Source organism: Varanus komodoensis, unplaced genomic scaffold, assembly GCF_004798865.1.
Source record: "Varanus komodoensis strain SLA01 unplaced genomic scaffold, ASM479886v1 scaffold21, whole genome shotgun sequence".
In the NCBI taxonomy this organism is placed as follows: Eukaryota; Metazoa; Chordata; class Lepidosauria; order Squamata; family Varanidae; genus Varanus; species Varanus komodoensis.
Window position 1 is genome coordinate 11,438,799 of NW_025335589.1, and position 27,247 is coordinate 11,466,045.

A 27,247-nucleotide genomic window follows, 5' to 3' on the forward strand; every position below is an offset into this window, starting at 1 on the left:
ATACGGGCTTCCATGAGCTGTGACTCTTTATATTTCTATCACTATTAACTCTTCCCAGCGAGCCTTTCGCAGCTCCTCCCCCCCACCGAACGCAATGAGGTGTCACGAAGGCTATTCCTGCGGGTTCTGCTGGGAATTGTAGTTTCCCTTTTAAATGGAGGTTTGACTTTGAGAGGCCCTCCCACTTCCAAAATGTACGGCAACCACCGCGGCTTGGACCTGAGCTTGTAGGTGTGAGTGATTACCTTAGTTCGCGGTCTGCGGGAGAAACATGGATCCCTTGCTGTGAAGAACTGGAGGGGCCGCGAATACGCGTGAGAGGCCAAGACAGCCCCTTCAAGCACCCGAGGGAAAAATAGAAAGGAATCTGTGGGAAACCCCCAAGAGGCAGGGCGTCCATTCCCCGCAGCTGTCAGGGGACTCCTCCGCTTCTTTCAGCCGAGCACCATGCTCTTGCCTGCCTGCAAGGCTTCCCGTCAAGGTAAAGTGCATTTAAAGTCCGCTTTCAGGACAGGTTTGTCGGGTGAGCTCCCAGAGAAGGAGAAGAGACGTGTCTTCTTGCCCCACCCACCGATGCATTTCTTTTAAGTTTCTTTCTTTTAAAGCGATTTAGATAAAGATCTTGGAGTAAATGCTTTTCTTTTTGTTTAGACAAATGAACAGGTGTTCAGTATGAAACCCTCGCGCATGTCAGTGATAAATATTCTCACGGAAGTTTGATATAAGAGGAGGAGAAAGAAATGGGAAAAACTCCCTTGCAGCAAGTTCTTCCTTGAATCCTACTGCTGAGATGGGAAGTGAAGAAACTCCCTCTTTCCACCGAGAGACTGGTGTGTGTGTGAGAGAGATAGAAAGGAGAGAGAGAGTGTTGTCACCTCAGCTTGATCGCCACTCACTCTCCGAAGAGGTCGTTACCTAGAACAGTTGTTGTGCCTGGTGTCTATGGAGGATAGGGGAGTAGAGGGAGTGTAAAAAATTATATGCCCAACCCAAACTCCGTGCTATAGGTCAGGAATGATGCTAGGGTTTGGCTCTGAAGTGCAACGGGCAAGTCCAAGAAGAGGCGAGGTTGTGACCATAATGCCTGCAAACGAAGGTCATGGGAATAAGGACGACAACAAACCAGTGGAAATCTTGCTTCCTCACTTTAGTGGGGTGGGGATTAGGGTGGGCTGCCTGCTGCTCTGAACCAGTATTTCTCTAAAGCTGCCCTATGTCACAGGTCCCCTCTTTCCTGCGCTTTTCTCTTCAGCCCTGCTGGCCAGAAGTAAAACTAGGTCAAAGGTGAGTGACATGTTATATCTTACGAAACAGATTTGTTTGGACAGAGATCACTCTTAAGGGTTGCACACAGGTTTCTGCAATGATTGTAGCATAGCTCTTGATATGATAATAAAGTGAAAATTTTACAGAACTTAGGAACCAGCTTGGAAGGAGAATGACAGGGAGATTAAGTGCCAGTGTTCTTCCTGGTCGTTTGGTCATCTTCTCCACTCCACTTGCCCTTTTTTTTTTCTTCCAGGGAATGTTTGACTGAGAAGTGAAAAAGTCTACCTGAAAGTGATAGCTTCTGACTTAAGAGTCCCTCCTCCGCAAGTAGCTGTTGGTTAGGGGATCGGAAGAGGCTTAGGGTTAGGGCACATGCAGTACTACTTATGGGAGAAACAAAAATTTGATTGCTAGCATTTAGAGAAAACCAGGTGCCAGGACCAATTCTTTTTGCACCTTTGTTGACTGGACACATGGACTTTCGCATTGTATAATAACATACTAAATGATGATTTTCTGCAGCTGGCAAACATAAGCAAGGCAGGGCATTTGGTAAAAGTGAAGCATTAGACTTCCTTTTACGTGCTAGTTAAGTGAGCTTCAAGGAATTTATTTTCATGTATGTTACCTGCAAATGCAATATGAAGTAAAACACACGAAGAATAGTAGAATGACATGTGAACAATCAAGTAGTTGAGCACCTATTGCCTGACTGTACTCTAAAATTGTCGTATATTCAGTATAATAAAAAATGTTGTTCTGTGTGTAACGGCCTGTTCTTTTCATTGTGTTATGGTATCATCTGATAGCAATGGCAGGAATTGGGACCCATTGCTTTTCAGTCTCCTAGTAGTCAAGGATACATATGCACACAGTCCTCATTTAGAAACAGAAACAACCTACCTTCCAATTTCTCACAGGTTGGTCACATGACCTAGCTTTTCACTGGTCATGTGACCAACTTATGTTGTAAATTTAGGCATCTCTAAATAGGGAATGATGTTAAGAAAAAAACAGGAACAGAATACATGCAAGCAGTTGCTAAAGTTTCAAAGATGCTAACTTGCAAGTATTTCACTTGTTTAGAGTTTTATCCTCAAAGTCCATTGACAAAATTGAAGGAGGCAAAGCCAGATGAGTTCTGCATGATCAAGTTGCTATGTTGTGTGTGTGTTCTGCAATATTATGGGCAGTAGGTGCTACTAAGTAAATTCATGCATATTAAATCAATTTGATTCTGTTGGATGTGAACCATATCAGCTTTGGTTTTTGTTATGTATTATTTTGTGATTATATGTTGCTTTTCCGCCCATTGTGTGTTCAACAGAGTATACAGATAAAAACTGCAATAAAACAGAATGAAACAAAGACAATCAAGAAAATAAAATGCAACATATGTTGGAAGGTGTGGGAAGCAACAAGTTATCAGTGAGAACTGTGCTGATGAGTGGTTGATCTCTGAATGTTATGAATTTTTTTAAAATCCAAAACTATGTATCCGGCGACAGCAAAGGAGAGGGAAAGAACCTGGAGCTGGCACAGAACCAACATCAGTATACATATTATGACCTAATTTGCACATAATAGCAGTCTCATGAGTTGTTGCACATGAGCAAGAAAGTGCATATGGACTACCTTTTGTGTTTCTGCTACTTTAATTGTTAATCAACTCATAATCAGTTTATAAGTTTTCAATCATGTATTCTGAATTGCAGGAGTTAAACAACCCAGCAGTTTACCCATAGTTTATCATTGGGTTATAAGATCAGAAAAAATATTTTTCACACTAGTATTGTAGTAATAAAATTTATGAACCATTTTTAAAAATAACTCATACAACTTAGCTAAAATTGCATAAGAAAAGTTTCCACTAAAAATCAACTTTTGAACCAACCTCTCAGGAATATATAAAGGTTATAAGAATAGAAAAAAATACCACAACCCTGTTACAAATTTGACAGTCTCATTCCTTAGAATTTCAATGATTTAAAGTGTCTGTTTCAGCATGGATCCAGAAAAATCCAATATCCAAAATAATACCTCTCAGGAAATGTGTATGTGTTATTACTTAGAGTGGATGCTGTGAAACAATCCTCTACTCAGGTCAGTAGGGTCTGAAATTCAGAACTGAAGCAGCAAGCAACACTCCAATTAACTTCCATATTCAGTAAGAATATCTCCACTGTCCACTGCAGAGGACAGGAGGAATAAATTTAATATATTATTTTAATAAACATATGTTACACCACTGTTACTTGCTTGCAAAATTTGTAGTTTTTTAATGTATTATTTCTCTTCCGTTTTTATTGATCAGGAAATTATCTCCTTAGTTCATCTTGCTGTTGAGTTAACTGCTGAGTTGTTTAGCCCCAGAACAATTTATTGTTCTGGATTTGCACGGCACATTCAAGAACCTAAGAAAGAGCCAGTCTTAGGTTGTTGATTAAAAGTGGAAGTGGCTGGCACTCTTTCCTATTCACCCCTGGAAGCCCATGGATTGTTCAAATCATGTACTGTCATTGACAGGCCTAACATCTCTGGAAGGCTGCCTCTGTTAATTGTAGACTAGCTATGGAATATATTACAGTATGCTGTCTAATACATTAGTGGAATGTTTGTACCTTTGTCAAAACTACGGATGTAAAATAAAATTGACTGCTCACAAAGAAATTTTGTTTTGTTTTTTTGCAACAGCACATCGTTATCTTTCTGCATTGAAGTCAGTGAGAAAAGAGTGCCTTTTGCCATTGTCTGCTACAAGATGGTCGTCTTCTTCGACTGTGCCTCGTATCACCACCCACTATACCATTCACCCCCGGGACAAAGACAAACGATGGGAAGGTACTTCATTAATGTTTAAAGAATACATAGATATGGAACAGCCAAGCTTGTAAATGGTCACAACAGGCAGGTAGCTAAGAATTACCTACAGATGAACAGAAAGGAAAGACAGAGTTTTATTTTCTTTTAGGATACTAAGACTGCAGTGTTATGGCCACTTACTTGGGACTAAGCTCCATTGCACTCACTGTGTTTTATTTCACAGTGTATAGGTACAGCATTGCAGTATAACTGACATAGATGTAAGTGGTTTAGTTATATTTGAGGAGCAGAACTGTGTAAATCTATATCTATTTTCATAGCTTCCTTTTCATTAGCTTATTATTTTAATTGTGTTTGGTTTTTTTACATACTGAGGTTTTAATGGGGTAATGTGTTTCATTTTTTAAATAGAACTTAAGCAAATAGCTTGTTTGTTTTGCTTTTGATAGCGTACAAAGAATCCAGAAATTGTAGTTCATATACCATTGTGATTATGAAAGAAAGATATGCTTGTGAAAAAAAGCTGATTGATTTGATTCAGTACCAGAGACACCTTATTTATGAACATTCATACCTTAAACTCATTACTTTAACTAGCTTCCTACAGCAGTCTGTGTAATAGTATTCTGCAATATGAATTTTAGACAAACTGAAGGAGGCTATTGGTAATTATGGCTATGCATCACCAACACTTTCAGTGTTTACTAGTTATGGCAACTGTATATCGCCTCCTTTATATACCAATTGCAGGTGAACACAAGTGCTAGTGCACTAATTTTCTGCCTGCGGACTTCCAACGCAGCTGGTTGGATGCTGTGTGAAAATAATGCTAAACCCTTCTTGTGATCTTCTATACAGATACTGGGTATATTTTTACATTGAATAATAACACAGGATTGGGATGCTACCTCGACAGTTGAGCTTTCTTCTTTCTGTCCAAGGTTCTGGATGGAATATTAATTTTATTTAGCACCATTGTTATGCTAAGTATACCATAATTCACCCAAATAAATAGTAATTTAGTCATTTGCTAAGAAACTTGCTATTTAAATAGTTCATCTTCTCATCTAAATGTCTTCTCTTGGTTCAGCACATTAGTTTGTCACCTGAAGCTGCCAGATTAGACTCTTAGAAGGAAAGGATAGTTGGTTTGATAGCATTGGTCCAACCCAGATCTAATTTTCTTAATGGTTCTATTAAAGGGGTAAACATGGAAAGATTTGCAGAGGAAGCTGATGTTGTGATAGTTGGAGCAGGCCCTGCAGGACTTGCTGCTGCTATTCGACTCAAGCAGTTAGCTAGTGAACATGGCAAAGAAATTCGTGTGTGCCTGGTGGAGAAAGCTGCTCAGATTGGTGCACATACACTTTCTGGGGCTTGCCTTGAGCCACGTGCCTTGGAGGAACTTTTCCCAGACTGGAAAGAGCGAGGGGTAAGAAAGCTTATATGTCTTTTATCCGTACCTAATTCTACTTTAGTGATCTTTAACTTAACATTGGTAACAAAACATGTTAAAGATTTTCAAGTTAGTTACTGTTCTTACAATATGTTTCATCAGATCATTATACAATAGAAAGTACCTGGAAGCAATAATTGTAGACATATATCAGATGTGGACAAAAGCATCCCCTTATATATTTAATCTTATAGCTAATTTTTTAGTGGGGAAGATCAGCAATGAAGTACAATTGCTTTTCTGGGACATCACTGTCTTCTTGTTCATGTTTATTAAGACAAATGTCACAATCTCCAAATCTGGTTCATAAATAAGAAGAAAGGGATCACTTGCTAGCCATGGCACTTAGAGTTGCTATCGCCTTTTAATTTTTTGAATGTGGGGAGTTGAATTTTCTTGTTTGGATTCTGTAATTAATCTTTTGATAATAATAAATGTTTTCTGTAGTTTAGAGTAACTCTATAATTATGGGTCACAGCATCGAGAAAAGAATTGAAAATGTGTTTATATTCCTTTATTTCTTTTTCTAAGGCTCCATTACATACTTCAGTAACAGAAGACAAATTTGGAATATTAACAAAGAAGCACAGAATCCCAGTTCCCATTCTTCCAGGTACAGTTTTGTGAAGAAAAACTCCTAATGTGCATCTGTAGTTTTAAATCAGGGTATAAAATGGTTATATGAACTGTTCTTTCACTCAAGCAAATTCTTGCTTCACTAGAGAGTCTATGTTTCATCACTTCATTGTAGCTTATAAGCTGTGATGAGGATAAGCTTGCAAATTAATTACTGTGGGAGTGTGGCAAGTAAGAATTTCCCCTTTGGTGACCAGAAAGAAATGTCTCTGTGAACTGGATAAAACTTTTAAAAGATTGTCATCTATTTGCATAGCATAGATAAGTAGTAACACAGAGCAGGCACTAATAATGGATTTTGTGTACTTGTAAAATTTCTCATAGTTAAAGCCATATAATTAAAGTCATAAATGCTTAGCTCACTGTGCAGTTTCAGGTGATGATAAAATGCAAACTTTGAATCAAGCTTGGCGTTCATTGATTAATGAAATCAACTGTGATGCATTTTTTAACTAGGTCTTCCAATGACTAATCATGGGAATTACATAGTTCGTTTAGGATATTTTGTCAGTTGGCTGGGTGAACAAGCTGAAGCACTTGGTGTTGAAGTCTATCCTGGCTATGCAGCTGCTGAGGTAATGGCAGAACTATTGCTACTTATGTTTGTGTGCAAGTATAAAATTTGCTGAACTTGACCAAAGATCTTTTTAGACCAACATCCTGTTTCTCACAGTAGACAACCAGATGCCTCTGGAAAGTCCACAAGCAGGATGCACATACCTTCTTGCATTTAATTGTATCCTTAACTGTCATCCAACAACTTCCAGGATGTTCTATGCATATACGCAACTAGAAAAAGTGTTATTGTCAGGGTCCTAAAAATGTACAACAGTAGTCCAACAACTCTGCTAGCATTCATTTGAATAAATATATTGAAATTATAGAACTATATTTGATGTTCCTGTAGGTTCTTTTCCATGAAGATGGCAGTGTGAAAGGGATTGCCACAAATGATGTTGGTATCCAAAAGGATGGGGCACCTAAGGTAAATGCTTGCTTATTGCTTAACATATCATAGTTTCCAACCAGATAGAGCCTCATAAAATGGATATTATTAAAATGCTCCTAAGTACTAAGGAGAGAGTGTTGCTTTCATCTTGCAGCTTAAGGCGGGCATTTAACTAAACACAAAGTAATACACTTAAAATAAGTGGACCAAAGATACAGGTTAAACATTAGCACAGACATTTTTGTACTGTTATCACAAAGCTGTATGCTGGAAAATGACGAGCTGGTTCACATGGCATAACAACTCATCATGGACTAATTCACTTGTGTAGGCGGCTGCATTGTTGTGGACTCCTGTAGGCACTATTTTTGCAGTGTGCCTGACATGCTGTTGGTTGTTTTGTCATATGAGCCCAGGCAGCAAGAGATGTTTGAGAGTTACCCAAACCTCAACTAACCGTGAAACAAGACTTGGGTTATTTGTGGGTTGTTTAACCCTGAAACAACTTCTGCCACCTGGGTTCCCACAAGAGACAAACCATGACAAGCTAGGCAACCAAGGGCACCATGCAAAAATATAGATGCAGCAGAATAGCCCCTGCAAGTAAATTAACCCATTATGGACTGTTTTGTCATGTGAACCAGGACTTTGTTTAAACAAAAATGTGAAGGATTGGAGACTCAGCATTCTACCACAGTTATCTCTGAAAGAGTTAGATGTAAAAACATGGAAGAAAAAACAACTTACGGGTGTTTGAGGATTGAAAATACCTTCCAACACTACACAATTTTAGAAGATAAAAACAATTCATTTTGTTCTTTTCAAGTCTTTCTGAGTAGGACAGCATATGAACATGCAAGAGAATAGTTTTAGAAAGCTCATTTTCAATGTGACTTCTGGGGTAAATTAAATTTTATGTCTCATGTGTGCTTCGTGCACTTAAGGAGCAATCTTATTCATATTTAGATGAAAAAAGTTCTACACCTCCTACAGGATGGCTGGGGAATGCTGAGAATTGTAAGACTAATTTATTTCTATGTGCATAGGATTGTGCTCTTATAATACCATTTGTACTTCAGTCCCATATTGTGTGAAGCGGGAGCTGCCAGAGGCTAATTGTATTGTCTACCACATGTAGCCAAGTGCCTGTTTTTCTATAAACATTTCTATTTAGTATTTGCAGACTAGTGAGCACATAACAAATGTATTTGATGTATACAGATTGTATTGGCCTCAACACAAGTACAAAAGAATACTAGTCTGCTATCTTTCCTTTCAGATTATGTTGTTTTAGCCAATCTGATGTTCACATCATGTTTGTTTGGCAAACCATAACACAGTATTTTAAAATCATAATGATCACCATGATGTTAGTAAATGCTCTTCTGTTGCAGGCTACATTTGAGCGAGGCTTGGAGTTACATGCCAAAGTCACAGTGTTTGCAGAAGGTTGTCATGGACATCTTGCAAAGCAATTGTACAACAAATACAATCTAAGGGAGAACTGTCAACCCCAGACATATGGGATTGGACTTAAGGAGGTATTCCTGAAATATTCATTGATTACAATTGAAAGGTTGTTCTGTGATATAAGTGTGCTGACTACTATGCTTATTGTTTTCATGTTGTGTTTGATGTGCCTAGATATGATTTTAAACTTTTTCTGCACAAATTATATGAAAATATGCTACTAGCCTTTAGAATACAAAGATGCCTAACCAACCTAACTTTTTGCTTTGACAATGCAGTACTGTTGCTTACTGCATAATACCAATCATTTATTATCGCTAGATCTAAACGAGTTCTGTTACCAGTTCTTTTCAACATAGCTGCATGCATGCTTTGGTTGAATTTACTATATTTCTGTTGCAGTCACAGCATTCTTTATTTATGCAGGCTTTGTTTAAAAATCTTATTTTTTACATTGTAAACAATGTCTGAGCGTAGTATATAAATGTTTCTTTTTAGCCTTAAGACTAATTGACTGTGTCCCGAAATAAAGGGAAAATCAAGGCACAGTCAAACTGGAAAGATTTTTCAAATATTAGAATACTGACTGTAGGACTCACCTCTATAGTGTGGCTGTTGTTTTACTGTAGTGGCATGTGTGACTTCCATAGTGGAATGATGGCTAAAACCATGGTAATGAAATCATATTGCTATATAAATGGCTTCCTCCTACTTGTATCAGTGGTGTTACCCATTTTGATCCACTCTAGAAAAGTTGTATAGTATTAGATGAGAAGCAATAATTAGAAAGCCTGCAAATAGAATTTAAATTGGTTTAAAGTCTAATAAGGACTGGTGAATTGCATTGACTGTATTGTCTTTCTTCTAGCTGTGGCTTATCAATGAAAATAAATGGAAGCCAGGAAGAGTGGAGCACACTGTTGGCTGGCCTTTGGACAGACACACATATGGAGGATCATTTCTTTATCATCTCAATGAGGGTGAACCACTAGTAGCTCTTGGGTTTGTGGTAGGTATTTTCTATCTGCAGTGAAATTTCATTTTTTGACTGTTTATTATAAAACTGAAGCAAGACTTTACATATAATTGCATCTTGTCCTATAAGGCAGAACCAAATGTTCCTGAAACAAATTGCTCAGAAATATAAAACAACTTGTATGTTCCAGATCCTTATGTGAGGCGCTTTGCATCTAATGGGTGCTTTCCTTCATGGAATATTTAAGTTCCCCCTGATTCACCATTGCCCCAGGGGCAGCCCTTCTGCATTGCTTGAACTGGGAATCGTTTCATACATAACAATCTCATTATACCTTTTTAGGCAAAACAATTTGTGTGGTGGCACCTAAGCCTTATATTGAAGCGTAGATTTTCTTTACAATTTGGATTAGTTAGTAGACTCTTGTGTATTATCTTTATATTGTTTGTGCAAAGTTGCACTGCAAAAAACACAACAAAACATGTAGTAGGGAGGAGTACATGTGTGTAAGAGAAATGCATAAGAACATGGGTGGCAAGAGAATTAGGGATGCAGTATGTTAGAGTTTATCAAAATGTTTCAAGTTCACTATATTCACTCGATATAAATAAGGTTTTAAGAGTTTGGTACTAGTATATAAAATGCAAAATAACTTTGAACCAGGATACTTGCGAGAGTGCCTTCCCCCCATACCAACTGCATAGCCACCGAGGTTTTAAATAAATGAAGCATGTATATTCAGTAGTGAGTCCTGCTGCTTTAACCTTTCTGTTTTTTTAGGTTGGTTTGGATTATCAAAACCCATTTTTGAGCCCGTTTAAGGAATTTCAGAGGTGGAAGCACCATCCCAGTGTGCAGCCTACTTTAGAAGGCGGAAAGAGGATTGCTTATGGTGCCCGAGCACTTAATGAAGGTGGTTTCCAGGTAACAGTTTAGTAACATAAGGTTACTAAAGGTAGACTTGGACTTTGCTGCTAGGTAGGAACTAGAGCTAACACCCAATCAGGAAATTTCAGTTCATTGATTATAATTTTAGCTGACTATATATGCATGTGAAAGAAAATAGTTCTAATGAAGAACACTTTCCTTCTTTCTACATGATGCAGACTTGTCACAGTAGTTATCATCCTACAAAGGGATTCCCATTTTGCAATCACATGAAAGGGAATGTCTCTTCTTAGAAGGAGCTTGCCCTCTGAACTTTCTATATTTTGTATTAACCGTTTTTAAAATCTGCTGTCTGATTAATGTGAGACATATTTTAAATTAATTTAGTCTAACCAATGGATCTAATCTATTAAACATTACAGCCTTAGTAAAGACAAAAAGGTTTGGTGATTGAACTGTTACAGATGTCTCAAGTTGTCCTTTGAAATTTAAAATACGATAGATTACAAACAGTCCTGGGAAAAGTCACACTACAAGCCCATCTCTAGGTAAGATTTGCAGGATGTGTGTTAAGAGTTATATCTTGCAGCATAACTGCATATTTTGACAAAGAAAAAATAGAGCTTGCTTGTAAATGCTGTATTTATGGATTAAATGAACAAGTACTTCCAGCGGCAGTTAACAGGATGAGTTTCTACATTTGTTTTAAGCCCCGTGAGATACACTCACAGAAAATTGTACCAGTGGTTTGTTTCTGAGTACATCTCCTACCTTGTTTTTTCTATCATAGCTTTCAAAATATGGGGCTCCTGTAGTTCATCAATTCATATTTGCAGGGATAGGCAGTGTGGTGCCTGTGGGCACCAGTGTGCTCCCAGAAACCTTTCTTGATGTCCCCAGTGATGCCCTACCTCTTCCACTTTAAAAAAGTATCTTATTGGCAGTTGGAATTGCAATAAAATAGTATTGTTGGTGCTGAAGGCTATGGGGTCAAAGGAATGCTTCAGTATGTTGGTTCAAATGAGTTGTTTACTATTTATTTATTTATTTATTTATATTTATTTATTTATTTGGAGAACTTATATGCCACCCTATTCACATAAGCCTCGGGGCGGCTTCCATAGTTTACTATGCTGGCACCTATGCCCCATGTTCAGCCCCTGGGGCAGGTTACTTCCCTTAGCAGTCATTTTATGATGGCGCCCAGCACAGTTTCTCGAATGGCCGAATGTGAACCCAAACGGACCCAAAAATATTCCCTACCCCGGCTATTTCCATTCAAAAGAACTTAGGGTACCTATGACTGTGCCTTGTCAAAAGCTCTTTTCAAAAGAGATTAACTGTATATTATTGGGGGCAGGGGTCTGCTGTCTGCTATACATTTCTGCTGTAGACACGTAATGCTAGTTTTGTGGCTCTTCTCTTTTACATGCATTGTAGGTCGTATTTTACAGTTATGTTCACTGTTCTCTGAACTTAAGTCTACTAGTTAAACATTAATTTGTAAATGCTGCAAGATTCCAGGGATAAAGTTTTTTAAATCTATATTCCTTAGCGTCAAAATTCTGCTGAATTGGTCAGAGATAGATCCAGAGAAGACAGATGTTCTGGATTATTAGATATAGTGTGACATGCACACTAGAAATAGTTAAAATACTAGATATTTTTCACTATTCTGGTGTATTATTTGGTTGTATGAATTGAGGAGGGGTGTGAAATGGATTAGAAATATTGCCTGGATATCATGAATTCATGCATTTTGTTAATGTAAAGCTAACAAATATAGTAGCTTCCTTGAAAAGCTGGCATTTATAGATGACCTTTTAACCCTCCATAATACCCAGATTCCCTTATCATTTATGTCATATTTAGGAAACTGGTAATTCTAGAATATGTCACATGGACTGCTTTGCAGATAACACCAATCATAGTTTAGCACTGTATGAACATGGCTGAGCAAAGCCTTTCCCAATCCCTTCTCTCCCTCAAATAGGCCAGGAAGATTTCACTAGTTCAGATTTAAAATAATATTGGTCTGTATAAATCAAAGATCATAATTTAAAACAAATTCTTATCTGTTTCTAAACAAGTTCATTTCTAAATAGCTTGTTTTACTAGAACTTTTTAAAAACTGCAGTGTGTGGATAGTAGGTGACAGCCATCTGATTCTTTGAAAGTAATACGATATGCTAATATAATTTGAGCTTTGCTTAGGCTCTTTCCTACTCATGCATTTAGCACTAAAATATGTCTTGTCTTTACTAGTTAACCAGGCATATATATAAGAGCACATTTTCCTAATGGGGCAGTGGTGTCAGTTCTCTTGTGTGTGTGTACATACATCAAGCAGTGATGTTTCTGGACCTGTAATCTCTTTGCTGCACCACAGTCTTACTCTTATTCACACTTCAAATAGTTTAAAGCAAGTTTTCTTTAAACTGTAGAGTAGCATTTGCCAACCTGGTCTTCTCTAGTATTTTGGTCTTCAGTTTCTATCTGCCAGTATAGCCAATGATTAGAAATGCTGGGGGTTGTGGTCCAAAATACCTGGATAGTACCAGACTGAAGAATGCTGTTACCGACTGTGGGGCAAATACAGTCATTGTACACATAATCTTGAATGTTTGGGTTATTCTTAGGGAACCCTAACCATGCTCACGGTTTTCTTATCGAGTGCTCTGTAACCCCAGTGGAGTTGCAAATGAATGACTTTTTGGGTGTCAAATTGCATCAGACTGGAAATTAAGATATGAGTGGATATGGCTGTAGATGTTGAAGTAATGCTAGAAAGGTAGCAATGGATGACTCTCCTAGTTTGGGATAGCCTGATTTATATCTTGGAAGCTTCGAAGAATCAAAGCACAGAGTCCATGAAGATCCCTAACCTGTCATTTTTATTTGACAATGGGTGCTTGCAGGAGTCTTAATGTGTTTATCTTTCAGTCCATACCAAAACTCACCTTCCCTGGTGGACTCCTCGTTGGATGTAGTCCAGGCTTTATGAATGTTCCTAAGATTAAAGGTACCCACACTGCAATGAAGAGTGGCATGATGGCTTCAGAAGCCATCTTCAACCAACTCACTAAAGAAAATCTCCAATCAAAAACAGGTAAGTTCACCTGATATGTAAGTCTATGACTGCCATTTACTGACTTAATACAATCCTGACATCAGTGTCTTTTTAAAATCCTAGTGACTAGAAAAGTATCGTTAGTATATTGTCCCACAAACTTCTTCACCAGGTTTCAGTTTTGTACTATAGGAACTGGGCCCACTTTTTCCCAAAATACAGCATGCCAAGGCAGAGATTTCAGACTCTGAATTTGAAATTGAATAAGAGGCAGGTTTGGAACAATAAGCTAAAATGCAAAGGTTAACAAGCTGAGATAAGCCAAGTGGATGATGAAAACCAAACTGCCTCTGGTTTGTGGGAGATAGATTGTGGAACAAGGACGATCAGAGGGAGAAAGATATGACTTTATCAGCACTGTGGTCCAATGTCAAGTCAAATGAGTCAAATGAGAGAACCAATTAAGTAACACCTGGCATTTCTGCCATCTAGCCCACAAACAGCACAAACCTCCATGGTTTGGCGGTGAAGGAAGGAGGGGAATTTCACTTGGAATCAACTCCTGGTTTGATCAAGAACTAACTCCACAATTACAGGGATCATTAATTTGATGCTTCTTGTTGATAACGTTTATATAACTTAGGACCAGGATATTTGAAGGAGCGCCTCCTTCCATATATACCTGCCCGGCCTCCAAGATCTAGAGTTGAAGGTCCTTCTTTGGGAGCCCTCTTTGAAGGAGATCAGAAGAATGGCTACCCAGAGAAGGGCCTTCTCTGCAATGGTACCCCAACTTTGGAAGCTGAGATCCCCAGAGAGGTGTGCCTGGTGCTGCTGCTTTTTTCATTTCAGCACCAGGCCAAAACCTTTTTACTTTCCCATTATTTTAAATATTAGTAGTGTTTTAAGACTGATTTTATGTATTATTATCTGGATGCTGGATCTTACTTATTGTTTTATCACCCTGAGATACTGTGAAGGGCAGGATATAAAAGCAATCAATCAATCAATCAATAAAATGCCTTTTAAAATTTCTCACCTTAACATGCCTAAATGTTCAGTTTGTGAAGTAGCAACGCTTGAGTTTGTTGTGATGTGGAAAGTCTAACAGTAGTCATCTGAAAGGGGAAATATGATAATTTCAAATACTTAAAAGGTTGCCACACAGATGAGAGCCAGGATTTCTTTTCAACCGTACCAGAGTGCAGGACACAGAATAACAGGTTCAACTTACAGGAAGCCATATTTCAGCTTAATATCAAGAAAAGCTTCCTGTTAGAGCAGTACAGCAATAGAACCAAATTTCTACGGAGGTTTGGGCTCTCCCACATTGGAAACCTTTTGAGAGACAATTGAACAGCCACCTGTCAGGAATGCTTCAACTTGGAATCCTGAATTGAGCAGGGGTTTAGTCTTGTTAGTCGAATTCTACTATTCTATGATTCTGTGAGACAGAAAGGCTATGGGATGCTAACTTTCTTCAACAAACATTTAATAAACAGCTTTATATTCTTAAGGGCTAAATGTATCTGAATATGAAGACAACTTGAAAAAATCATGGGTATGGAAAGAACTCTATGCAGTCAGGAATATCCGCCCTTCCTGCCATGGAGCCTTGGGTGTGTATGGAGGAATGATTTACACCGGTATATTTTATTGGATATTAAGAGGAATGGAGCCTTGGACCTTAAAACACCCTGGTAAGTTTCTGAAAGAGCATTATCTAGTAAAAGTGCAGTGTATACTAGGGGTGTTGAACCTCTTTCCACACGAAGGCTGGATTCCATTTTGGAGCAACTTTGTGGAGCCACATTAAAGGCCTGATCCTTTAGGGAGAACCATTTCATCCTTCTATAATGTGGGGAAAACTGAGTGAAAGAATGGGGGGTGAAAGAATGACAGAAAAAAACAGGAAAGCACCAAAATTGGTAGTGCAGGGGAAGGGAATGGGGACATTGGCATCTGGCATATACCAAAGGGCCAGATTTGTCTTGCAGGGTTGAAGTTCTGCACTGCAGATAAACAAAATATTTGTCAACTGCCTTCATTTTTTAAGTTAAAATCATTACAGTGAAATTTTAAAAATTGCTGGAACTTACCAATATCCTTATAATCCAGCACTGTTTAAAAAAGCCTGCTAAGTTAGCGGCCATCACCATGTTTTACAATGCCAAATTCTGTTAAAGTTTGATCATATATATAACAAAATATGTCTGTTTTGTTTTGTTGCAAAGCTGTGCCCAGCCCATCACAACCCCATAAACATTCCCACAGGCTTTCCTCCACCATCCCTCAGAGTCCACCCAAGCCCACACCCACCGCCTCAGTGGCCCCATCTAGACACCTCAGCCTCTGCCGTCCCCTTCTCCTTTCTCCCATCAATCATTCCCAGCATCAGGGGCTTCTCCAGTGAGTTCCTTTTCATGAAGTGGCCAAAGTATTTGAGTTTCCTCTTCAGTATCTGACCTTCTAAAGAGCAGTCCTTTTCTTTCCTTTAAGATTGACTGGTTTGATCTCTTTGCAGTCCAAGGGACTCAGGAGCCTTCTTCCCATTGATTTCAAAAGTACTTAATTTCAAATGCATATGCAAGATTTCAGTCTAAATTACTTGTGTAGAAACTAAGTAGTAGTTCCTGGGTGTGTTCAGGAGACCCAACAGGTTTGAATATAACCCAGGTTAGACAACTCAGTGTGGCTCCATAGGAGTAATCACAGTGTCTCCAGCCTGCTGTCTACTTCCACTTCTGGACACCCAGGAAGGCAGCATGGTTACAGCCATGACATGTGCCCTGATCAGGATGGGTTGCTTAGTAACAGCCCAGATTTTTAACCCATGATTTGTTGCTGGGTTGTTTTTGTAATCAGAAATGGCAAGTGGGCAAAGAGCAAGGGAGAAAGCATGTTTCCAGTTCCTGGCTTGTTTAATCAAGGAACTGGCCATTATGCGCCAACTGTTATCTTTGAATGATCATAAAGGTGGAAAGATTTTCTAGCTACTGTCTCCATGTCATGTGTTGTTTTATAAACATCAAATTTTATCTAAACAGAAAGGCCCAGTTGCTTTAGGTTTCCTTATAGAAATGTTTCAGCATTTTGATCACTTTAGCAATTTCAGTCCCATTAAACTAATCTTTAGTCTCCATTACTGAAATACAAAATTGTCATTTTTAGTGAGCTTACTCAATAACCCTAAGATCTTTCCTAGGTAGTCATAGCCAGTTAACATCCCATCATGGGAAAATGAGCCACATTTAGGCAATGAGACAAATAGCCTGCTTGTGAATTTGTTGTGCCACTGAACAAAATGAGACGTTTTTCATAATTTCAAAGGTGGGATTTTTCTTTTTTAATGCCACGTTGCTTGTGCACAACAAAATGGTCTCCTGTCCTTGAGAGCAAGTTATCTCTTTGCTTTGTCCTTTCAATCTTGTAGATGGGGGGAGGGAGCAGTGGAAATGGGTTTACCGAGAATATTAAATTCGGGATACATAAATAATTGCATCCTTCATTGTTGTAACACCTCACATAGGGACATAGGTTGTTTTGTTTGAGGAGGAGGTTACTTAGATGGTATTTCAGAGTAATACTTGATGGAATTCATCTATATCTTTATCTATTAATTACTTTTTGGTTTGTAGTGAGCAATTTTCTCTATAACATTATCCTTTTAGGGACAGATGCAAAGCAGCTAAAGCCAGCTAAAGAGTGCACCCCTATTGAATACCCAAAACCTGATGGAAAAATCAGTTTTGACTTGCTTTCATCAGTGGCTCTAAGTGGTACAAATCACGAACATGACCAGCCAGCTCATTTGACTCTAAAGGATGACAGTGTACCTGTCAACCACAACCTAGCTATATATGATGGACCTGAGCAACGATTCTGTCCTGCAGGTACGTAGCACAATTTTGTGGGGAGTATGGAATTATAGTTGCTGGTGTACTGCTCCATTTCCAGCTCTTCTTTTGCCCCTCACATTCCTTTTTCTAACTTGAGTTCTCTATTTTCACAATGGACTGTACTAACATTAATTTTCCATTTGGCAGGAGTGTATGAATATGTTCCTGTGGAAACTGGAGATGGACTGCGGTTACAAATAAATGCTCAGAACTGTGTCCATTGCAAAACATGTGATATTAAAGATCCCAGCCAAAATATTAACTGGGTTGTACCTGAAGGTGGAGGTGGGCCAGCTTATAATGGAATGTAATCTTGATCGCAGCTGAAAAACCTTCTTGTCGACAGGATTATACAGCTGTAAGTTATTGGTATCTGAATGGTGCCTTAAGAAGTTAGCATTCAACTGACAGCTAACCTTGGTAGTGCATTTAACAGTCAATAAAAGGTATTAAGGTATGTCAGCCTTACTAGAGTATACTTCTCCATTGTACTAGAGAATATACGGTGGGACTGGTCTGGTCTGATTTACCTATATATGCTGGACTTTGATGCCAATAATGGATGCAAACAAAAGTAAAAGATATGAACATCAATCTCTAAATTCTGTAAAAGTTGTGCATTAAAAGCTTATAACCAAATTTCATCACTGACTTCTGTGTTCTACAAGAATGAAAACAGAGTAGTGCTAGTTGCCAGAGACAATCTAATGTAACTTCATTTTGTTAAACAATAAAAATACTTTTCATACAGGATGCTTAGAAATTCAGTTTATTCAATACCACCTCATCAGGATTTGAATTTGCAGTAATGAAAATTACAGGTAGGGACTATGGGGGTAGAAGTAGCCTGCCGAACTTGATCATTCAGTACAGTTCTGACCTTGTCCACATTTTTTGCAGTGGAGCATTCTGAAGTTTTTATTACACTTTTTAGGTTTTTGTTATGTGTCTTACTACTGAATTTGATGATGACATATATTTGAAATTATCTAGAACCTGAAGAAAAATCAAAACTGTAAACACGTAAAAACAGCATCAGTATAGATGACAGTCAATAGCATGCTGCCACAGCTACTAGTACTAATCCTGCCTTTGTATCAGTGCACAAACTGAAGGAAAACAATATTTACTTAAGCAAACATTTTTGCATAAGCTGCCTTCTCCTTTTCCTTCTCTTGCTTTATCTTCTGCTTAACTTTCTGGACTTCCATTTGGATAGCTAAGGAAGTAAACAAAAACTTGTGTTAAGTTTTTGTTAGACACCACAATTTGTGTTAACCGACTTAGATACCATCCAACTAACAATAAATAAACTAGTTTTCTGAGATAGTTGATTTAGGAATAAGTTGGTCAAAAAGCTACAGAATACTAAGCAATGTATTTAACTTTACATAATTTATCATGTGCATGCATTCCAAGATAGTGAACTTCTTCTGTTTCCTCCAACCCCCTAAAATATATATGCTATGTTAAAAAATAATCTACATTTGGATATTTATCCTGGCTTAATTAGAATGTGTATGTTTTAGTTTTAAGTGGAGCAAAGCTGTGTATGAGAGAAAGACAAATTGCCAGGTTACCTTTATCTTGAGGTGCTATCCCTTGAGCCTTCTGAAGATCAGCCTTTGAAGAAAAATAAAGACTTGAGCAAGATGTAAACGAATGCTTCTTGCAAAGTTTAAGTCAAAAGAAATACTTGTATTTACCAATGCCTGATCGTAATCTTTTGTTGCCTCCCACGCTTGAGCCCTTCTGTAAAGTGCTTTTGTATTTGTGGACTCTATCGCCAGGGCCTGTAAAATGAGAGCAGTGGAGTAAAACCAGATACTGTAGTTTGAGCAGCAGGATTTCTCTAAGAACTAATTTCCTGAGATATGCCATGGGAGAGGACAACTCATGTAACCCCTCTTACTTTTATTTGAAATTTGGATAGTTTTCCCTATTCACCTAATCTAAATCAATGGCTGTAGATTTCTATGCAACCTATCAGAAAGCAAGTCTTATGGGCTTGCTCCTAGCAGCACAATCTTCTTGCATTCTTACCTGTTAGAAAACATGTTACTTCATAGTACAGTTGCCTGTGGATGTTATAGCACTTAAGAGGAACTAGTTGCTCTACTATGATCACTAAAGAATTCAAAATGTGCCAATAAAAGGACTTTGCATCTTACTGACACCTTGACAGATAATCAATTTCTGATAAGGTCTGATTTATGTAAATAAATGCTATGAGTAAAGTGATGCCTGCACTATCATGTTTGAATGTTCTTCATATGTATTAGCTCATATGTGTGAAGCATTAACTTGCCAGTGTTCAATGATCAAGGAACATGCACCCAAATATGCTTACACACAGAGAGGCCCTATCAATATGAGAGCATGCACAAAACATGCCAGCAATTCATTTGTCAGAAGTAAAATGGGCTAGTGATGGTCTTATTGTGTGGTATCAATACTGGGCTAAGAAGGACAAACATTTTAAAATAAGAAACCTACATGATCACTTTAACACTCAAAGCCTCTATGAATAAACCCTCCATGAATTTAAGATTACCAGGTAAGAGTCCTGGAAAGCAAGAGGTTCTACTTAACTACATCTTTCTTAATGAGCATGAGAATGATAGGCTTCTTAAAATAGTCTATTTCAATTCATAACAGCTTTTATTGGGGGAATCATTTACCTTATTACAGTTTTCAATTGCATCTTGCCACTCTGATAGTTTCAGTTTGCATGCAGCAATGTTAAGATGGCATGTCAATGCTGCAGCATTCAACTTTGCTGAATCCACCTCTTCTGCAACAGCTTTAGAAGCTTCAATGTACCTGTACAAAGTAAGATGGATGAATGTATTATAGTAGCATGTGTCCTAACACTAAATCAAAAGCTGGCCAACAAAAGCAAGGTAGCATTATTATTTCTAGATGTGAAACAACATGAGTTAAATGCTTACTAATACCATTAATAATGCTAATTAAATACTATTAATTTCAGTAGCACCAAAAATGTAACTAAAGGTACAATCCTATGTGTGTTTAGATAGAACAAAATCCTACAACTCCCAGCATTTCCCAGTCAGCATTGTTAGCTAGGGAATGTCAGCTGTGGGGCCTTTATCTGTCTAAATATGCACAGGATTTTATCCTAATTTGGATCCAACCCTTTCTCTTTAGCCTTGTTTTTCCTCTAAGGTAGGTCTTCCCATGACACAAAATAAAATTAGAAACACTTATGTTAGAAATTACTTGTTTATGTGTCTGCTGGCAACCACTTCAATAAATAAGCATATATAGACAGACAGTTAAACCAGATGTTCAGAACAGTATGCAATGTTACCTTAAGGATTTGCTGTATTTCTTGACTGCCATTCCCCAGTTCTGGGATTTGAAGAAAGTATTGCCTATATTTTTTACATCTTCAGCTATAGACAGAATCTTGTCAATCTACCAAAAATAATGAGGAAATTATATCACTTAGTACTCAAAAATGGTTCTATGAAACATTTAAATCAGCCAACCTGCTAGTAGTTTCCCACACAATGCTCAGTAGAAGCTGATGCTGTAGCAAGTTTTACGTGTGTTGTCACATAACTCAAATTAACATTTAGTCTGCTATATTTTGAAGTTGGACTCTTAAAAGTAATATATTGTCTATGAAGAGCTCAGCTATAAAACTTCTAAGGCACTTGAACTCTGAACCAACTGAGATGACCAGCAGCTTTTGTTCTGGAATATTCTTTCCTGATCAGAAGTAGTTCTTAAGCATTTTATTTTGCTTTGTCATTCAAAGAATTCATAGTGCCCCCTTGGTATACATGCTTTACAAGCAATGGGCCTCCACTCATGTAAATCCCTCATATTCGAATTCTGAATAAAACAAGGTCTAAAATTGCATGTTTTATCATGCTTTCTAATAGCATATAGCTTGCATGGGCAAGGTGTACTTAAAAAGCTGGTTAATAAAATTTTCTGACACTCAAGATATGTAAATAGAGCACAGCTTCTAGAATCCATGGATATGGCAGTGACAATAGGTTAAAAGAAACATCTAACTAGTCTGGTTGAAAACATACATTCACAACCCACGAAAGGGAAGAGGTGAGAATAAAAGTATGTACATCATCTTGCTAGATCACATCATAGGTTTATCTTATCTAATACTTTCCTAAGACATAACCAGTTAGGGTGTCATGGAGCTCAAAAATAAGTTATTTTTCTGTCTCTGCTATCTACCACTGCCCAAAAGCAATTGATATGTTTATTCTCAGTGGACAGATTTACCCTATCTATTCTAGTGATTGCCACCAAATCTTGAAGTTACCTTGTTCTATAGTTATGCACTATATGAAGAACTTTGTACTGAGCCTAGTGCCATATTACAACAGCAATACGCTCATCTTCTGTCTTAATACTCCTACTACATCACCAATAACATTTCCAAATTCACAGGGATATGAAATACATACTAAATATCTAACTGGGATACTTACTTCCTTCAAATCCACACTGCAATCTTCGGGAAAGTCTGCGTAAGTATCCCCAGAACCATCCATGGGAGAGATTCCCCAGTCATCACCTTGCAGCTCTCCACAATCTGCGATGACGCACAACTGTAAAAAGAATAAATGGCATGCAGCATTTATTAAGAAAACAGGTAAAAATTCCTTCCATTTATTTAAAAATTTTCATCTTAGTAGTATTATACTTATTGTCACAAAATTTGCTTGACATGCCAGTTGAATTATGCCAGTTCCTATATAAATCACTGGGAGAAGATACACATCATACATACCCATCACAAGGTCAAAGAAGCTGTATATGAGTCCAAATCACCACAAATTTGTCTGCACACGCGCTTTTATACCTAACTAAATCAGTAGGGTTTATTTCTGCAGTACAACTATTACTTTAGACTTCTAGAGGAAACATTATTTGTATGGTTTAAGGATATATAGTATTGAAAAATGTTCCTTTCAATGTGTTCTAGCTTACCTTAGCAGGTTTTTCACTGTTCACCTCAACATTTTCTAGTAGCTTTGCAACACCCATTCCTTTGATCACCTGGCCAAAGACCACATGCTTCCCATCAAGGTGAGGAGTTGGCACTGTTGTGATGAAGAACTGGGAACCGTTGGTATTACTTCCCGCATTTGCCATGCTGAGCAAGCCTGGCTGATCGTGCTATGTAAGGAGACACTGATGTTATTCTCTTTAGAAAAACTCATTCTGAGGGCTGTAAATCATAGACAGCCTCCTAAAAAATGCAAATCCACATGTAGAATAGCTTGTGAGACAACTTATAAGCCACACTTGCAGTATTCACACTGTGAAGTCAGGCTCACACCCATGCATTTTCTAAGAAGGCGGTACAAAACATGGTGCAACAAACTTGATAATACAACTGAATCTGCAATCATGAGATATTTCAGATGTAAAGAATGTTATGTTTTTAAGAGTATCAGCATTTAAGCACTATTAAATAAGAGCTCAAACTAGAATTAAATTCATGGTAAGTAGTAAAACATTCCCTTCACTTTGTTAAAATAGCTGGAACAACTTGATATGATAATACTTCTGCTAGAGTTTCCCTTTTTATTTATGTTGATGGAATTAATCATATGTAATTACAGTGAACATTTTGATTATTAACCTATTACCTTGTAATGAAAGTTTTCATCTTCAAATTTTTCCCCATATATACTTTCTCCACCTGTTCCATTTTGATGTGAGAAGTCTCCACCCTGGATCATAAATTTCTTGATAACTGCAAACAGAACCAACACAGTAAAAGATGGCATTAGACTGGAAAACACTCCAGGGCATTAACCAACTCCACTTCATGTAATAAAGGGAATTATAAATTTTTCACAGAGATGAAGAATGCCCCATTTCTCCCTTTAGGCATGCAAAAGCCACCCATGTGGGGAGCTAGATGAGAATACAAGTGGTATGCACAGACCTCAAATTCCACCAGGCTAGCCCAATACACTGCCAGTGTGTTTGTGTTAAGATGGGGAGGGAAAGAAGGTGTTCTCAACCCATTTGGATACAATATAAGACTGGAGAAAGAGATTAATTCAAAATTAGTTTTGCCCACAAAACCTTTCCAAGTATAAAATAGTTTTGCCAACCAAGCGGTAAAAATAATGCAAGAAATATTACCTGGTAACAATATTCTTCTAAATTTCAGTGATAAGCTATACAAAGAAAGTTACATATTTTCATTCACATAAAGGTTCTATAGTAGACTTTTAGAAAACAAATTGGCCAAAAGAAAAAAAATTATCTTAAGTTCTACAACAGAAAAGTCCTCACAGATTTTAAAGGATCAAAATAAAGGTCTAAATTCAACATTTTCAAATTTTACTTCACTTTAAAATATATTTTCCACTAACCTTTTTTTTCTGAATCAGTGCCTACACTCTATAAAATCTTTTTTTCAGGGCTTTTAATCACTTGATGAGCTTCATTTTCCATTTGATCTTTTAGACTGTTTTTATCTTCTGTTTTGAACAGGTTTTTTAGTGATCTCTTGCTTTTTTAAAGTTGCAGCTCAGCAATTCTATGGCCCATAGAGAGCATTTAGAGGATAATAACCTTTTTCAGTTTTCCAGATCTAAGGTCAGGAAAAAGCGCCGACCTTGGAGCTGAAGATTTGTGCTCATATTGCCCTCCCGCTACTCCTCACGGCTGGCACAGTGAGAACCTCTGAGGTCTTCATCTGAGAAAAGTGATTCTGGAAACAAAGAGGGTATTCTGGGGCATGGGGACAGAAGGAGACTGTCCAGCTGACCTGCACGGTGGAAGGTGGAGAGATGGACTGCCCCAATGCTACTCCCACCCTGTATAGCATTCCCATGGCGATCCAAGCTCAGAGACTTACAGGCCTCCCCAGTGAATTGTGCTCTAAACCACTTTTGTGTTCATGCATCGAAAGCAAAAACACTAAATAAAGTCTCAGAATACTGGCAACAATCACTTAAGATGAAGGAAGCTGAAAGATGCATTCCTACACACCCTTACCTGGGATGAAGCCCCACTGAAATGACTGACATTGATTCTGAGACAACCAGTTGCAATCCTAAGCACTTGCCTGGGATTAAGCACTATAGGATGCAACCCAGGATTTAAAATCCTCCTTTACAGATGTTTAATGATGATGCTGTTTAGATTGTCTGCTATTCTTGGTATCATTTCATATTTTTATTTAAGCATTTATAAATTATAGTCCTCCCAAAAAGTTTGTTTTAAACTGAGGAGTACAGTAGCAACCTTGTAATGTAATGTATACTTTTACCTTTACATGCTCAAGCAAACAAAGACAATACAAACTTACTTCTATGGAAGGGACATCCTTTATAATGAAGAGGCTTTCCAGTTGTGGGCCCAATACCCTTTTCTCCAGTACACAATGCGCGAAAGTTTTCTGCAGTTTTAGGTACAATATCTGCAAACAATTCTAGTACAATTCGGCCAGCTGGAATTAAGGAGATTAATAGCTGCATTAGTTTGGTATTTATAACCTATCATTTCTCATAGAAGCCATACAAAAAATTATCTGTTAAATTCTCACAAAACCCAGAGAACTTTATGAGTCTGGACCCAGGTTTCTCACCAATCAAAAACTCTAGCTACTATGTCAAAGTGCACAATACTTTACAGTCTGAATCTAGCTAATGATATCTAAGCCTGATGAGGCATCTATACTTACTTGTCTTAGAAGGCAGGCAAATAAATGCCACAAGATGTACCAACACGTTTGGCCTATCGTGGACACATTCTCGATTTCCCTAGTGAGCACATGTGCTATTAGAGCAATCCCAACCTTTCTATATGCTCATGTTTAGAGCAGAGCTTCAACAAGTATTGGAAGATTACATGAAAATTCCTAAGCATTTCTAAGTCTCATTCCGATGTGAACAAGAGCCATTATTTTTAAGAACTAGTCATGAAGTGATTTAGTTCAGTTCTGCATCTTCTATGCATAGTACTTCAGGAACTTCCAACCTCTAACTACATAATAGACCTAGAAATCTCTTACCTCATATAGATGTTGCAGATCAAAATCAAACTGCAGTTTAGAGAGGGCAGGCAATGTTGGCATTCACACTGTTTACATTAAGGTGTCCTAGCAGTATTCTATGATCTGGCATTTACAAGCGCGGGGACTGATTAAGGGACTAATTTTTTATGATCGTCAACTGATAGTCACTTAAGAATCACGATCTGGCCACACACGTTGGGATAAAAATGATCTACCGAGCAAGGCCAAGGAGGATTTCAAAAGCAGCAGCAACGTAAGTAGGAGGAAACATCTCGCTCGTTCTAGCACCTTCTCGTGCCAGGCCGGCTCCAGGGCTCGCTCCTTGGGAGCCAGTCGACAGCCTCAAAGGGTAACCTTTTTCCTGTACTTCACCATTGCATGCTGCACAGGCGGAAGCTCCATTTGGGGGCGATCCTAAGATTTGTGAGCCCTTTTTTTAAGCTGGGGAAAGCTTTCCAGTCACCCGCTGCAGCCTAAAGGGGCAAAGCGCCGCTATCCTTTTAGCATTCTGGCCCCGTCGCTCGCAGCAGGGAACAGCTGCAGGGAAAGCGACCGGGCTCGCGGGGCTCTAACGCAAAGCGGCAGCCGCTGCTCCCCTCGCCGTCTGGGCCACGGACGCGGCGCGCTCCTTCCAGCCTCCCACCTTGGCGCCCGCCCCGCCGCCCGCCCCCAGCAGGCCCCCGCGGGGCTGGCCGGCGCGGGGGCAACGTGCCGCCTGCGCTCTGCCCGGAGGAGGCTCCCCGCGAGGGCCCGCGCCGCCCGCTGTGCCCCCCGCGCTCAGCACCCCGCGTCCCCAGCCAGGCGCCCGCCACCTTCCCGCCTCGCCCGCATCCGCACCTCGTTCGCCGCCGATGTCCACATCGAGAAAGACGCGCGGGTTCTGCGGGTTGGAAGGCTTGGAGAGCGGAGATGCGTGAGCCATGCTGCCGGCCGCGGTGCCGCAGTACGCGCTCCACGCGGTTTTCCTGCCTCTGCAGCCGGCCTTCCGCTGCGTGGCTCGGTCCGGCTAGCTCCGCCTTCCCGCCGGGAGAGAGGCGGGCCGTGCTCGGCCTGCTCCCCGCCTGCTGCGTAAGGGCGAGCTCCGAAAGCGCGCCCGCGTGCTCTTCTTGACAGGCCGGGGCCACGTTTGCTCGGGAGTAGTCCCGTAGGATGGACCGGCTCCCTCGCGGGCGTGCACAGGAATTGCAGCCGCAGTTACCCGAGGCCCCTACAACGGAAAGAGCCTTTTTCCTTTGAAGGTGGCCTTGCCACACCTCTGCATCTCTCCAGCCTTAGTTGCTGGCCTCTGAGCTTCTGCAGAGTGCGTTCTTTCCCTGGACTCCCTGCGATCGATCTGCAAGACGGCTTCGTTTTAGCAAGCTATCAAGGTTAAAATACAGAGAGTGGATGGAGTTTGCATTGTTATGAATATTCTAATCAATTTCCAAAACAGAACTTACTTTCAGCGCATTCCCGTGTCTGTCTACACAGAGGCCCCATTGAGATCAATGGGACTTACTCGCACGTGCGCATAGAACTGCAGCTTTTTTTCTTATACATATTAAGAGTTTATAAATACTGTATTAATTTGAAACAGCTTAGTTCTTGCAAACTTAATTTGTTTGGTGGTGGCAGAGGAACTGTTTATATCTTGCCAAAATAAACATTTAATTACAGTGACACTTGAGTCTGCTTTCATTCAAAACAAAAGTGTTTCTATGTTGCATTTGAGAACAAAGCTGTCCCCAAAGTGGCTCAAAAATACACTAAAATTTAATATAATTACAATTA

The 27,247-nt window shown here is 39.0% G+C and overlaps 2 protein-coding genes across 5 annotated transcripts; one reads left to right on the forward strand and one right to left on the reverse strand.

Annotated features, from left to right (window-relative positions):
• The first annotated feature begins 125 nt into the window (after positions 1–125).
• ETFDH (electron transfer flavoprotein dehydrogenase) lies at positions 126–24,408 on the forward strand. Of its 4 annotated transcripts, XR_006414789.1 has the most exons (15): positions 127–481; positions 3,964–4,110; positions 5,295–5,524; positions 6,080–6,161; positions 6,641–6,759; positions 7,092–7,169; positions 8,528–8,674; positions 9,472–9,612; positions 10,360–10,503; positions 13,411–13,576; positions 15,055–15,237; positions 17,209–17,430; positions 17,584–17,794; positions 21,883–22,087; positions 24,040–24,408. XR_006414789.1 is itself a non-coding variant. In XM_044430750.1 (14 exons), exons 1-13 carry the CDS (start codon positions 448–450, stop codon positions 17,745–17,747), a joined length of 1,857 nt encoding a protein of 618 aa, XP_044286685.1. In that variant the 5' UTR covers positions 127–447; the 3' UTR covers positions 17,748–17,794; positions 21,883–22,094. The 4 variants fall into 4 exon arrangements, 2 of the variants coding, with proteins under 2 accessions (XP_044286685.1, XP_044286684.1); XR_006414790.1 differs by lacking the exon at positions 17,584–17,794 and having other exon boundaries at positions 126–481; XM_044430750.1 differs by lacking the exon at positions 24,040–24,408 and having other exon boundaries at positions 21,883–22,094.
• Positions 18,190–26,444, reverse strand: PPID (peptidylprolyl isomerase D). The gene is made up of 10 exons (XM_044430752.1): positions 26,315–26,444; positions 24,770–24,910; positions 23,091–23,197; positions 22,426–22,614; positions 21,924–22,043; positions 20,771–20,877; positions 20,118–20,259; positions 19,143–19,229; positions 19,017–19,059; positions 18,190–18,655 (listed from the first exon to the last, which is right to left on the reverse strand). The coding sequence occupies exons 1-10, from the start codon at positions 26,397–26,399 to the stop codon at positions 18,567–18,569; spliced, it is 1,110 nt and encodes a 369-aa protein (XP_044286687.1). The 5' UTR covers positions 26,400–26,444; the 3' UTR covers positions 18,190–18,566.
• Positions 26,445–27,247: the final 803 nt, after the last annotated feature.